The sequence below is a fragment of the Xiphophorus hellerii genome, chromosome 1 (genome assembly GCF_003331165.1).
Source record: "Xiphophorus hellerii strain 12219 chromosome 1, Xiphophorus_hellerii-4.1, whole genome shotgun sequence".
NCBI classification, from domain to species: Eukaryota; Metazoa; Chordata; class Actinopteri; order Cyprinodontiformes; family Poeciliidae; genus Xiphophorus; species Xiphophorus hellerii.
In genome coordinates this window covers 473,146-485,872 of record NC_045672.1, presented here as the reverse complement: position 1 = coordinate 485,872, position 12,727 = coordinate 473,146, and the positions used below count along the sequence as shown (strand labels likewise).

The window sequence follows — 12,727 nt, the reverse complement described above, 5'->3', positions numbered from 1 at the left end:
ATATACTGATATCTAATAAATTCATTTGACAATGCTAAATCTATACAAACATCTCAGCACTTCTCTGAGATGTTTGTGTAGAAGTCTACCAATTTAAAGATGCCAAATAGATTTTTGTATTATTTTTAAATACAAGTTCTCCTCATATTACTTCCTAAAATAAATTCTAGAAATTTAGGTCAGTAAACTTAAACATTCAAACAGTGTTGGGAAGAATTTAATCAAAGATAGTCCCAAGTTTACGTCCTTGAATCTGCCAACAAAATATCTGGAACTGCTGTTTTATACTGCTGCTTCAGACACAAGACACTGCTGTTCCCCTTCTAATCAGTAGGTGTCTCTAGTGAGGAAAATATGCCTTTATACATTGCGTTAGTCTTGAGCACGATGGGCCTTTTGCAAGTCTGTGAAAACTTGAGATCCTCTCAGAAACACTTAGAAGTGTCTATTTTAACAGTTCAGACACCAACAATACTTTAATATGCCTCACAGTTCAAACTGTCTTAGCGTTCAGAAGCTAATATCTGCAGCCTTCTTTCTCCTCTTACAGCCAATCAGCACCAAGGAAAAAAACAGTACTTCTCGATTGGCTGTTTTGGAAATGCCAGCCGATAGCGTATCAAATAGTTTACTAGATATGTCAACTCCTAAGATTTTTTTTTAATATTTTAGATATACATTACAAAAAATGGCAAATACGCAGATTTTCACAAATAGCTTGTAGTTAAAAATCTGCGAATAGGTGAACCCAGGAAGACTGAACCTCACTGTAATGGACTTTAAGACTGCAAATAAATGAAAAAAATGTGTAGTTTTAGTTGTTAAGAATTATTGAACAAATAAGTTCAAGAATCTGAATGAGAACCAAAGACCAGAATCAGTTTTTGTGATTTTCAGCTGCGCCTGCATCAGCTGTTATGTCAACCTTCACAGAGAAATTTAAAACCATCATCAAGGACAAAGACTGACTATTGATCCTTATCAGGACCTGAGCTGATCAGAGTCTGGATGTTTTCTCTCAAACAAATGCTTGTGTTTGTGATCGGAGCCAAACACCAGCTGGAACCCACTTTGTAGTGGTTCTGAACACCATATTGGGCCCAGCAGCCATCACTCAGTAGGAAGCGTTTTGAAGGCAAAGGCCAAGCATGATTGGCCTTGGCTGCACACCAGCAGCAGCTGCTGTTAATCAGGAAACAATAAGAGGGAATGTGTGTTTCAGGGACCGCTCTCAGCTCATGGCTCTCTGAGGACAACACTTTTTAGGATGTTGTATCTTTTTATTTTGCATGTTTAATTTTTTTCACCTTTTAAACTATTATGCATGCAGAAGTCATTAATTCACCAGCAAACCATACCTGCCAACCAAATCCAATCAGTTACGTGCCATTACTTTTGCACAATTCTAAAAATAAATGAATGCGTTGTCTGTTAATTGGGATCATTGTATTAAATAGATGAAAATTGAAGCAGTTAGCAGTGTACTGCATGTGCTTTTAAGAGCCCTTTGTCTTCAAGTCTGGCTATAAACAGTGACAGTTTTCCATTAGTTTGTATCATTATTCCCCCCACAGTCAGAGACCTGGAGGTTAAACAAAATGTCCATCAGCCAGCATTTGTCTCCTCCCTCTGCCTCTCTGTTGGGATTATTGACACGGACTGGAGGTCTGAAATAATACTAGTCATACTTTGACTTTCTGGATAGTTTGTGTTTTGGTAACATTTTTCCTGTTTCAGAAAAAAAAAAAAAAAAAACTTTCCCTGGCTGGATGTGTTGAGGTGTCGCACCGGAATCTCATTATGATTATTTCAGCCTGAAAAATCAGACTTTATGAGACTTCTGACATTTTTGATTACATCTTTCATGTAAATTATTGGAGGAATTTTATGTGGAGATATTGTGTTTCTGGCTTTGCTGATTTTGGTTTCAGTAAAATGAGATTTATGCTCCCAATTATTACACAGAGGGGAAGATTAAATACATAACCCAGGTCTCTGGGATATGTCTGTTAAGTGATTTGTTTTTACTGTGTTTTTAAAAAATTTTTATTTAATGTACTCAAGCACATTTACTGAGGCCTAATTTGTAAGTTTGTGTTGTTTTTGTGTGACTGTTCATCTCCTCACCATGTGGATGTCTGCCTGTTTGTGATAAATGCCACTTTTGGACAATTTAATCTCGCTCCGTCTTCATTCTGTCACTCAGGAGAATAAATGGGTGCTGTGTAGTCATTTCAGCACCACACCTGTGCTTTACTATGTCTTGGCAGCCGTGGTGGAGAAACCCTCAGTGTGGCGCCATTACGGCGTCCTCAGTTTTTAAACACACTTCTCTCTGGACGATATTTCCAGAGATTCGAGGCCTGCCTCCTCTGCCCTCACGGCGCCTGTCTTCTTTGACACGCCTCTTCCTGCTTCACCGTGCTCTGCTTCAGCAGTGGAGGGCTTTTTGTGGTTCATTTTCCATTCTGAAGGTTAATGCAGCAAAATGTATGAAATAGAGCAACAGCTGCAGGTCAGAGGATATCTTTGAAGAACAACATCAAACACAAAGAAGCATCTTCCAGCCATTGGCATCGCAGCTCAAAAAGACGTTCAGACTGAACGCATGTGTGCGTGGGTGTGTGTGTGTGTGGGTGGGTGTGTGTGTGTGTGGCTGGCTGGAGAGGTGTGTATAACTGCTAATCCTTTGGCCATCCCTCAGTCCCATCCACATGCTGCTCCATATCTAGCAGAAGATTCTCTCATCCATATTTAGTTGTTGGGTTTGAGTTCTCATTGATCTTGTCTGTTTATTTTCTCACTGTGCCATGTTGTATTTTTTCTTGCTCCTGTTTTGACCCTTTCCCTTATCTCACTTCAACATACTTCTGTCTCACTATCTCCATCCCTCCTGATCATCCAACCCAGAACATTTTCTACAAACTTCACAGCTTTGCTGGTCATGTTTCTCTTAATTTATAATAGGATTTTCTTGTGGTCCATATTTTTTGATGCATACCATTTGTTCTTTTTGGATTTCGATAAAAAGCAGAAATGTTGTTTGTGCTTTGGACAGCATTGATACTTTAATAAATCTGTTTAGATTGGTATCAATCATTAGCTAGATTTCTAGCTGATTGTGAGTCTCAGGTTTTGTAAATTGATTTTGGTGTATTTCAATTTGACTTTGAGAATTATAAATATCAGCATTGAAGAAGTTTGTTTTGGCCTTTTTCCTGTAAAAAGAAGAGGCGACGTCACACTGTGTGTAGGAGAGCAGTCACTTTCAAACAGACTTGTGCTGTTATTAAATAAAGACAATGTAATCATGCAGTTGGTGTAATCATCCAGCTTTCCTCTCAAGTTGGAACGTAAAGCTTTGACAGGTTACAGCGATCCAGTTAAGAAGTTAAGATTTCAACATGGCGACCCCCGCAGAACATCATCAATACCTCTAACAAGCATTACACCACAAACGCCACTTTTAATTAGTTTAAAGTAGAAGACACTACATGTAGCATTGATTTTAGCTGCATTCTTACATGTCTTGTACCAATTAACATGTTTTCACCACTTATTACTGTCGTTGATGCGAGGAGCGGCCGTATTGAAACGCAAAGTCGGCCTTACAAGTCATAGCTGGGGGTAGTCTGTGTTGCTTCCACTTTCCCAGAGGGAAACCCAAGTTTGAAGGATGTTCCAGTTGATTTTTCCCCCTGGGAAGTCAAAATTTCCCAGTTCTGACTTCAACTGGAACACATCATCTGTCCTTTGCACCTACTCTGGTTTAGTGTGGGTTCCCTAGAGAATATAGACACTGAGATTTCAGAAAGACGGCCATTGTTTCCAGATGCAGCATTACTGACGGACATTAAAACCAAACAGCTAGCTGTAAAAAGCTTAGTGTTTCTGTTTTCCCCTCAGACTCTCTGTGTGAACGTAGCAGCCTGGATGGACAGCAGATGTCTCAGTGGAAAATGTGGTTTCCTTCTGGAAGATTCTTTCACCTCTTCTGCATTTCCTAACTTTTTTAAACACTTCAGTGTTACTAAAAACTGTTGACCAGGAAAATTTGATTTTTGAGTTTCTGAAAATTTGATTTTTGGAGGCATATTAAAATTAATTGGGGTTTTAATGATTTATTTGATCTGTCCTTCTTAAGGTCTGAAATATTAAACAGTGAACAACTTTAGTAAATTTAAGAAACAAAATTAGATTCAAATTGTTAGTTTACTTTATTTATACCAAAACCAGTTTTGATATGTCTTTTAAAGGTTTTGGTGAGTCTTGTTCTTGTCTAAAGATCAAAGATTCAGTACACATGTTTACCAATACATTCAATTTTTAAGTCTAATTTTTTTAGGGTTCATGTTTTTCTGCATATTTTTCCGGTCACAGATTTCACATCTACATTTCTGGTTCTGTGATACACCAACGTTTTCTGTCTCTTTTACTTGTGATTTTCCACAGTTTCTTCTCCTGCTGGTGAAAAATGGTGGAGTTTCTTGATTAGAACACACACTGCTGAGTCCCCCCACATCGCATCATTGCTTTTGATTAGCTTCTTCAACCCCCTGCTCCCTCCTTTATCACTATCAACACAACAGGGAGCACAGCACACACACATATTTGCGTGGCTATCTTTGTGAGGACCTTCCACTGACTTCTGTTCATTTCTACAGCCTAAACCTTACCCTTATTCTAACCCTAACCATTACATACCTAACCCTAACCAAAACTCAATTCACACCTTAGTCCTAAATCTAACCCCTGACCCAAAAACAATGGTTCCCCTTGAGGGGATCAGGCTTCGGTCCTGCAGTGGGTCCCTATAATGTAGTATGTGTCAGGAACATGGTCCCCACAAGGTATTACAAACAAATGCATACACACACACACACACAGATTTTGGCTGCTGCTGGTGCTGCGGTGGCAAGGCATCACGTAAAGTCAGCACAGAGCTGACAGCTCCCTGCCCCTAATGAAGCATTAATAAACTGCTGCACCAAACAGTGGATCAGAGAGCAGTAAAGCTCCCCACCTGCCTGCCTGTCTGCCAGAGGGAGAGATTTTCAGAGAGAGGATAACTGTAATTCCCATCCCTCCAAACCACTCTTCCCAACTTTTCAGTATCAAGCAGAAGGTTTTCTCTCATTTGCATGCCTCTGATGTCAAATGTACTCAAATATTAGAGTTTTGGATATTCCAGGTGAATTACAATATTGCACTAATCAGCGTTTCAGAAAGCTGCACAGCCAGCTTGTCTTCTTATAGAGCCTCCATTTTGATGACAACAGTCCAAATTAACTTCCAGTGGCTCTCAATTATTTTCTGTTTATTAAAGACTGCTTATTCTCTGTGGTTCTAAAAAAATGAGCAAATGATTTAATAAATCACAGTATTATTTAACGTTTTTTTAAACTGTAGCCATTGGTTACTTGTCAGCTTGTGCCTTTTCAAAAAGAAATATAACTTTCTTTTTTTTTTGGAACATTTTACCTGATCAGAACAGATGAAAAGTTTATAACGTTTTGCATCCACAGTAAACCAAACGGCGTGGTGGACTTTGTCGTACTTCTTGTTTTTGTTTTTTTTTCTGCCGGCTGCAGTAACTTGTTCTATTTTGCTCTGTTTTTCTTTTCAGTTTCTTTTCCATTTCTCAAACACCAGCCAATAGTGTAAGAAGTAGCATTGTGTCTTAGTGGGATTTTCCATCAAATATTGTAGATGTATAAAAAATCCACAAAAGGCAGATTTTTTTGCACATAACTTGGATAAAAGGTTCTCAGAAATTCAGAACCTTGAATATGTGGGGATCATTGGTATTACACTGGTAAACATGGGAGCTGCAGCAGTAGTTACCTGAGATTCATGTCATGTTTTTTGGGGGGTAAACCACAATAATATTCTATGTAAATATCAATATTTCTTTGTAGCTCTGAAGGAGTGGCATTGACAGTGTTTACCCTCTAAAATACCAGCTGCTTTCATCCAGGCCCTCTAATTTCAGACTTTTTTTTATTATTAATGATAAATTCAATTCAAAAGCTGTGAAACATGCAAATTTAGCATGAGCTCTTTATCTCCTTACGGCCACTTGGCATTGATTTCCTTTGTAATCTTGAAGTATTCTCTTAAGTCTGGAGGCGCACCATGAATAGTAAACAGATCTTATTGGTTTCTTAATGGTTCTTCTGCTGCCTCCATAGCAACACTACATCACTGACTGATTTCTGTCCCAATTTAAACAACAATTTAATTAACATTAGGATGGTGTCTGTGTTCACATTTGCGATGGTGATACGCTACCTCATGTGCATCCATAATTAGGCACCAGGTACTTCAGGCCCAGCATGTTCCTCACAACGGTGGATATTATAAGAAACCTGCTGACTGTAGATATTCTCTGGACGTCTGCCCATTTAAATCTGAGCCACTTGTGATTAATAGTAGAGCATGTGCTCAGAAAAGACAGATGAGTACACAATATAGACGGAAATCTCAAAGTGCTTTTAGAAGTAGCTGAATGGTTGAAAATGAAAAGAACTCAGTTTATTCTTTCAATTTTTCTGTAGCTGTCTCAGGACACTCTAAATAATCTGACCAGAATCACACATAATAGACCAAATTTCTCAGCTTTCGAAGACACTTATTTAATTCAGTGTGCCAAGAGTAGCTGCTGTGAATTTGTTGGAAAGAAAGGAAGTGGGTTGAGGAATAAGACGATGGGGGCGAGATGACACTAGAGCCTGCTCTTCAGAGGTACGGCGCCTCTCACGAGGTTTGAATGTCATCACAGTTGGTTTATCTCACTAAATTATACAAACGCTATTTTTCCTCTCGTTTTGATAATTATGGCTTAAGACTACAATTCAGTTTCTCAGCAAATATGAATAGGACATAAAAACAGACATATGTCTATAGTATGTCTATCTCCTGCATCAAAGTGTTCAATATACAGTCACAACACTTGGTTAGGCCTCCTTGTGCATGCAGAGCTGCATCAGTAACATGGAGGCCATCTGGTTCTGCTCAGATGTTAGTGAAGTTCAGGTTGCTCTGCTAGGTTTGGGTGTCTGTGTCTCATGTTAACAGTAGATTCTTTGTGGAGTTTGGGTCAGCTGAGTTGGTCATTAAAGATTTATGAACTCAGCATCTCCACAAAGTTCATCAGTGGAAGGAAGTTGCTCTGATAAACAGTGGTGCTTACTTTGGACTTAATAAAACACAGTAGACCAAAATGGCTCCTAGAATGAGATCCAATGTTGAATCACATTGGATTCACATTGGACTCTTCAGACTTAAAGAGTCTGAAGAGTCCCTTCAGACTCTTTAATTCCAAAATAAAATTGATCTTTTGACCTTTTAGCAACCATCCATTCCTTTTCCTGTCCAGTTCAGGTAAGACACGTCTTGACGTCTTTGCAGCACCGCAGCTCCTGAAACACTGAGCTGAGTCCCAATCAATACCCCTTGCGTCTCTCCCAAACTCTTAATGAGAGTCACACACTGCTGTGAAAACACACACTAATGTGTTTTTGCAATGAATACATCTAGAAATCAGTGTTTGGCCATTAGAAACTTGGGAAGGTGTGAATATTTTCTGTGAAAAAAACAACCTGCAACAGTGCTTTCGGTAGGGTTAGGTGTTTTTTATCCTGAGAAATGTACAAATTACTGTTTCACCAGTTGATTTATTTACTGTATCTGCACATCAAATCAACAGTATTATTTATATTTTTTTTATTTGTTTCTGTCATAGTGTTGCTATTTATCACTTAGATAAATGGATACTCTTTACAGTGTGTTGCGTGTTTAAATCCACTCACCTTTTCATGAAAACAACATTTTGTTAAAAACAAAGGGAAAAAACCCTGTGTGGCTACCCTCTCCTCAGGGCAACTGGTCAAGTTGTTATGATTCTGTTGGTCATAACATTGCTTTGATTTATTTTTCACTTTTTGAATAGAAATTCTTAAATAAATTAATATTTTAGTTATTAGAATTTATTGAGATCCGCCTGTATATGTTTAAATGTACCATAGTAAATCATAATTGAATGTCAACATGAACAGATATATGAAAAGTCTTTGACTAAAACCTGAGAATGCTAGGTGTTTGTTTGAAGCTTCCTCTCTTCGCCGCAGACATCTCAGCTTCCTGTTTGAGCAGAAAAGCAGAAATGTCGCTTCTACAGTGTCACTTTGAATCTTTATCTCTCTGTCTTTATTCTTATCTTTTTCCCCTCATTATCCCTGCCCATCTAAACTCGCCAAGCTTCACTCCAGCAAAGGCGACTGATTTAATTGGCAGCGAGGCTCATTCTAATTTTACGAAGGCAGCTCTGCAGAGCTTTTTCTCCTCCTGCTTTCTCTTCTCCTTTTTGCCACCTTTCACGTGATAATAATAGGAATATACACTCAGAAGTTTGCTGCAGTGAGCATGCTTTTTCTTTCTTTCTTTTTTCATTTGTGCTTGTTACACATATCACATTTGGCGAAGCAATTTGTCCGCTTGTCTGGGTCTGAGAAGGGCGGCTTATGTGCACTAACGCCCCATCGAGGCTACGCTTCATATCCAAATTGGCCTCTGTTAGCATTCAAATAAAGAGAGCCCCCGCCTCCCTTCCCAGGTTTGCTCTGTCCGTGTGCCTCGTTCTTTTGCTCCCACCATCCTCTGCTTGTGAAGCTGCTGCTCCACTCAAAGGGAGAGGAAGCAGGGAGTGTAGGAAAGTCCAGATTGTTATTCAGGGAGATCAAAAAGTGTAAAGATGTCTCTTACCACCACAAAATAAACACGGATTCCTCTTCTGCTTCCTGTTCGCTCACACCAGCAGCTGGTCAAACCAAAACAACCCACAACCCACCAGAACTGCACAATTATGAAATGGAAGGAAAAATATGTTCCATTTTTTCATCTTAAGTTAATATTGGAAAAGTGAGGTGTGTTTGCTTTCAGCTTCCCTGATTTAGTAGACCCACTTTTTATTTCATTTTCAGCTAAAAGTCTTTAGAGCTTTGTCTCTTCCAGCTTTTTTTCTTATAGTACCTTATATGGTACTACAAGGTAGCTTATAGTACCTTAAATTCATAATGTTTTAAATCTTTCCTCAGAATTTGAGAGACAGAGAGACTGGAGGAAGATAAGATCCTTCAAGGTTTGGATCTTCCATCAGTCTGTTGGTGAGAGCCATCAGAACCAGAACCAAGAAGAGGCTCAACAACCTGACAAAGAAGGCTGGTTCTGGTTCTGGTTCTGGTTCTGGTTCTGGTTCTGGTTCAGGTTCAGGTTCTGTTCTGGGGATGGCGGTGGAACCTCTGGAGATGATGATGCCAAGACGGACTTACCATAAAATGGAGAAAATGATGGTACAACCCTGACCATCCTCTTGACCTCTGACCTGATGATGTGGCCGGTCATTCTCCAATGTGGATTAGAGCAATCCTGCAAAGACCAGAAAGACAAAATTCCTTTGCAGTGCCCTTAAAGGCCTCTTGCATCTTATTGGAAATGCCTGGTTTCATTTGTTTGCTTGGGTTCTTTGGTTAATGTTGAAATTGGCTTAATGTTCTGAAACACTGCAGTATGAGAAACATACAAAACAAAAAAAGAAATCAGGAAGGAGGCAAACACTTTTTACTGAATCATTTTTCATCCACATGACATTAAATACATCAGGATGTTTTGGTCTGTCAGACAAAATCCCAGCCACACATTGAAGCTAGTTAGCACAACTGAGCCCATTCAGTGTGTACTGGATGTGCTTTGTGTGTTGCTGCTCCAACAAGGTTGTTACCTCAGCGCCGTATCCTGCAGGTCATCAGCATCTCATTGTTCACATGATAAGACACAAAGCATCACAATGGCCAGATATCTAGTCAGCGCAGGAAAGCCACAAGGCTGTCATCAGCCGCTCACAATACCTGATGATTTTCAGTAATTACTTTTGATTTCACTAAACCATTTTCCACCAATCTCCTTTTGGTCTGGGCTGCAATTTAGCACTTTATTTTGAAGATACTTATAAAATTAGGTCTAGAAGCAGTTCCAAAGTTCCTCGGCGCAAAGGAGGAGGTGTTCATTAGTGACTCTGAGGCAACAGACCTCAAAAGAACTTGACAGCAGAACAAGAAAAAGAGGGGAAGAGAGAATGTGTCACAAAGATGAGAGAAGCAAGGTGGGGCGATCCTTTGATCAATAGTACTCCTCATAGCAATCCCGTCTCCGTTCCCATCCTTAATATACATATCTCTGCATGCGCTCCTCTCTGTTATTAACAAGGCAGTGCTGCTCCATCTTTGGAACCAGTATTGAATTTTTAAAAAAAGACATTTTCCCCTTGTCTTCACTCACAAATGATGACAGGTGGAGGGAAGAAGAAGCACAAAGCAATATGCAAGTCAGCCTATACACCCCGGCTTTAAATTAAATTCATCGATGCTGGATGTAACAAAAGAGGGTTGATAATATCAGACATGGGTAAATATTTATTACAAAGAAAGAAAAGGAGCCAGGCTTAGGAAATGAGGGCTTCCAGCGCTTGGCTTCGCTCCCATGGGAGAGCACGTTTGTGTCCGTGACAGTCATAAATATGGATTATGCTGAGAAATGACAGCGATTGTAATCTCATGGATGTCTTTTGTCAAACACACGAAGCTCCTGGAAACCCCCTGTACCCTCCAATGCTGATGGTGAATGCAGGCAAAATTAAAAGTTTCACCTTCTCCATTGATTAGAATGAGCCACTCAGCGACAAGTGGTCCGTTGTTTAATTGGGGCGGAAACTGTCCTCAGGGTATGCATGTGGGGGGCTTACATATCTCTGCTTCCTTTTCTCTTCTTTCTCTCGGACTAATTTGTGAAAAGGTAAATATTCAAAGGGTTGCTGTGCAGCTGGGCCGATTAAAGCTGCTCAAGCATAGCAATTCAGAATGTGGGGTCCAAATGCAAAGCTTGTAATTCAATTCACGCCGCTCGCCGAAACGAACAGGAGTCGTCGGTACGAGTCGACAGCTGCGGCGCCGCATCCTTACCCATGGGGTGTCAAGTAGTTCTTCAAACAACCGCGGTGGGCTTCTAAAAGTGCGCCAGCAGCCACATGGATAAGATGGCCTGTCATACATAATGCACTCCAGTGTATGGAGAGCGTTCAGCGCTCTTCTGCTGCTGTTCGACAGATGTACTCTTCAATGTGGAAAAAAAGAAAAGGAAAGAAAAAATGCTTTTGGCTAAATCAACCTTTCATGTGTGTCTGCCTGCAGCTCTGAAGAACCCCTGCGCCGAGGTGACCTGCAGCTACGGCAGCACCTGCGTCCAGTCGTCGGATGGCCTGTCGGCTAAATGCATGTGCCCCCTCAGCTGCGATGGCAAGCCCGATCAGATGGTGTGTGGCAGCGATGGGAAGGACTACCGCAACGAGTGTGAACTCCACCAGCAAGCCTGCAAGAACCAGAAGAACATCCGGGTTCAATTTCAAGGACCCTGCGGTGAGTCCAGTCCTCTGCTTCCTTTTCTCTTGGTATCATGTTTCCTATTGGTTGGTCAAAGTTAAAGATAATGCAAAAGGTGGCTATAATACCAGCCAGTCAGCTCTTGGGTATTAATTCATATTTACCTTTGCGGCCAAGGTAAATATGAATGTACCAAAACAAATGATGCTTATTTCAGCAGCCATACTGTGGCTTTGGACCTGGCCTTTTCTGACATTCATCCATTTGTTTCATAGAATCTAAACATAATGCATGAGATTTCTGTTAATGTACAGGGGTTGGACAATGAAACTGAAACACCTGGTTTTAGACCACAATAACTTATTAGTATGGTGTAGGGCCTCCTTTTGCGGCCAATACAGCATCAATTCGTCTTGGGAATGACATATACAAGTCCTGCACAGTGGTCAGAGGGATTTTAAGCCATTCTTCTTGCAGGATAGTGGCCAGGTCACGACGTGATACTGGTGGAGGAAAATGTTTCCTGACTCACTCCTCCAAAACACCCCAAAGTGGCTCAATAATATTTAGATCTGGTGACTGTGCAGGCCATGGGAGATGTTCAGCTTCATTTTCATGTTCATCAAACCAATCTTTCACCAGTCTTGCTGTGTGCATTGGTGCATTGTCATCCTGATACACGGCACCTCCTTCAGGATACAATGTTTAAACCAGAATGGTTCGGTAGTCCTTGGCAGTGACGCGCCCATCTAGCACAAGTATGGGGCCAAGGGAGTGCCATGATATGGCAGCCCAAACCATCACTGATCCACCCCCATGCTTCACTCTGGGCATGCAACAGTCTGGGTGGTACGCTTCTTTGGGGCTTCTCCACACCGTAACTCTCCCGGATGTGGGGAAAACAGTAAAGATGGACTCATCAGAGAACAATACATGTTTCACATTGTCCACAGCCCAAGATTTGCGCTCCTTGCACCATTGAAACCGACGTTTGGCATTGGCACGACTGACCAAAGGTTTGGCTATAGCAGCCCGGCCGTGTATATTGACCCTGTGGAGCTCCCGACGGACAGTTTTGGTGGAAACAGGAGAGTTGAGGTGCACATTTAGTTCTGCCGTGATTTGGGCAGCCGTGGTTTTATGTTTTTTGGATACAATCCGGGTTAGCACCCGAACATCCCTTTCAGACAGCTTCCTCTTGCGTCCACAGTTAATCCTGTTGGATGTGGTTCGTCCTTCTTGGTGGTATGCTGACATTACCCTGGATACCGTGGCTCTTGATACATCACAAAGAC

General features: G+C 40.8%; 1 protein-coding gene across 10 annotated transcripts in view; it reads left to right on the top strand.

Annotated features, from left to right (window-relative positions):
* Positions 1–12,727, top strand: part of agrn (agrin) — a 466,151-nt gene that overhangs the window by 295,331 nt on the left and 158,093 nt on the right. For all 10 annotated transcript variants that reach the window (XM_032562688.1, XM_032562681.1, XM_032562697.1 and 7 more), the window contains one exon: positions 11,244–11,468. In XM_032562688.1, the coding sequence (XP_032418579.1) occupies positions 11,244–11,468 (225 nt within the window). The remainder of the gene's footprint in view (positions 1–11,243; positions 11,469–12,727) is intronic.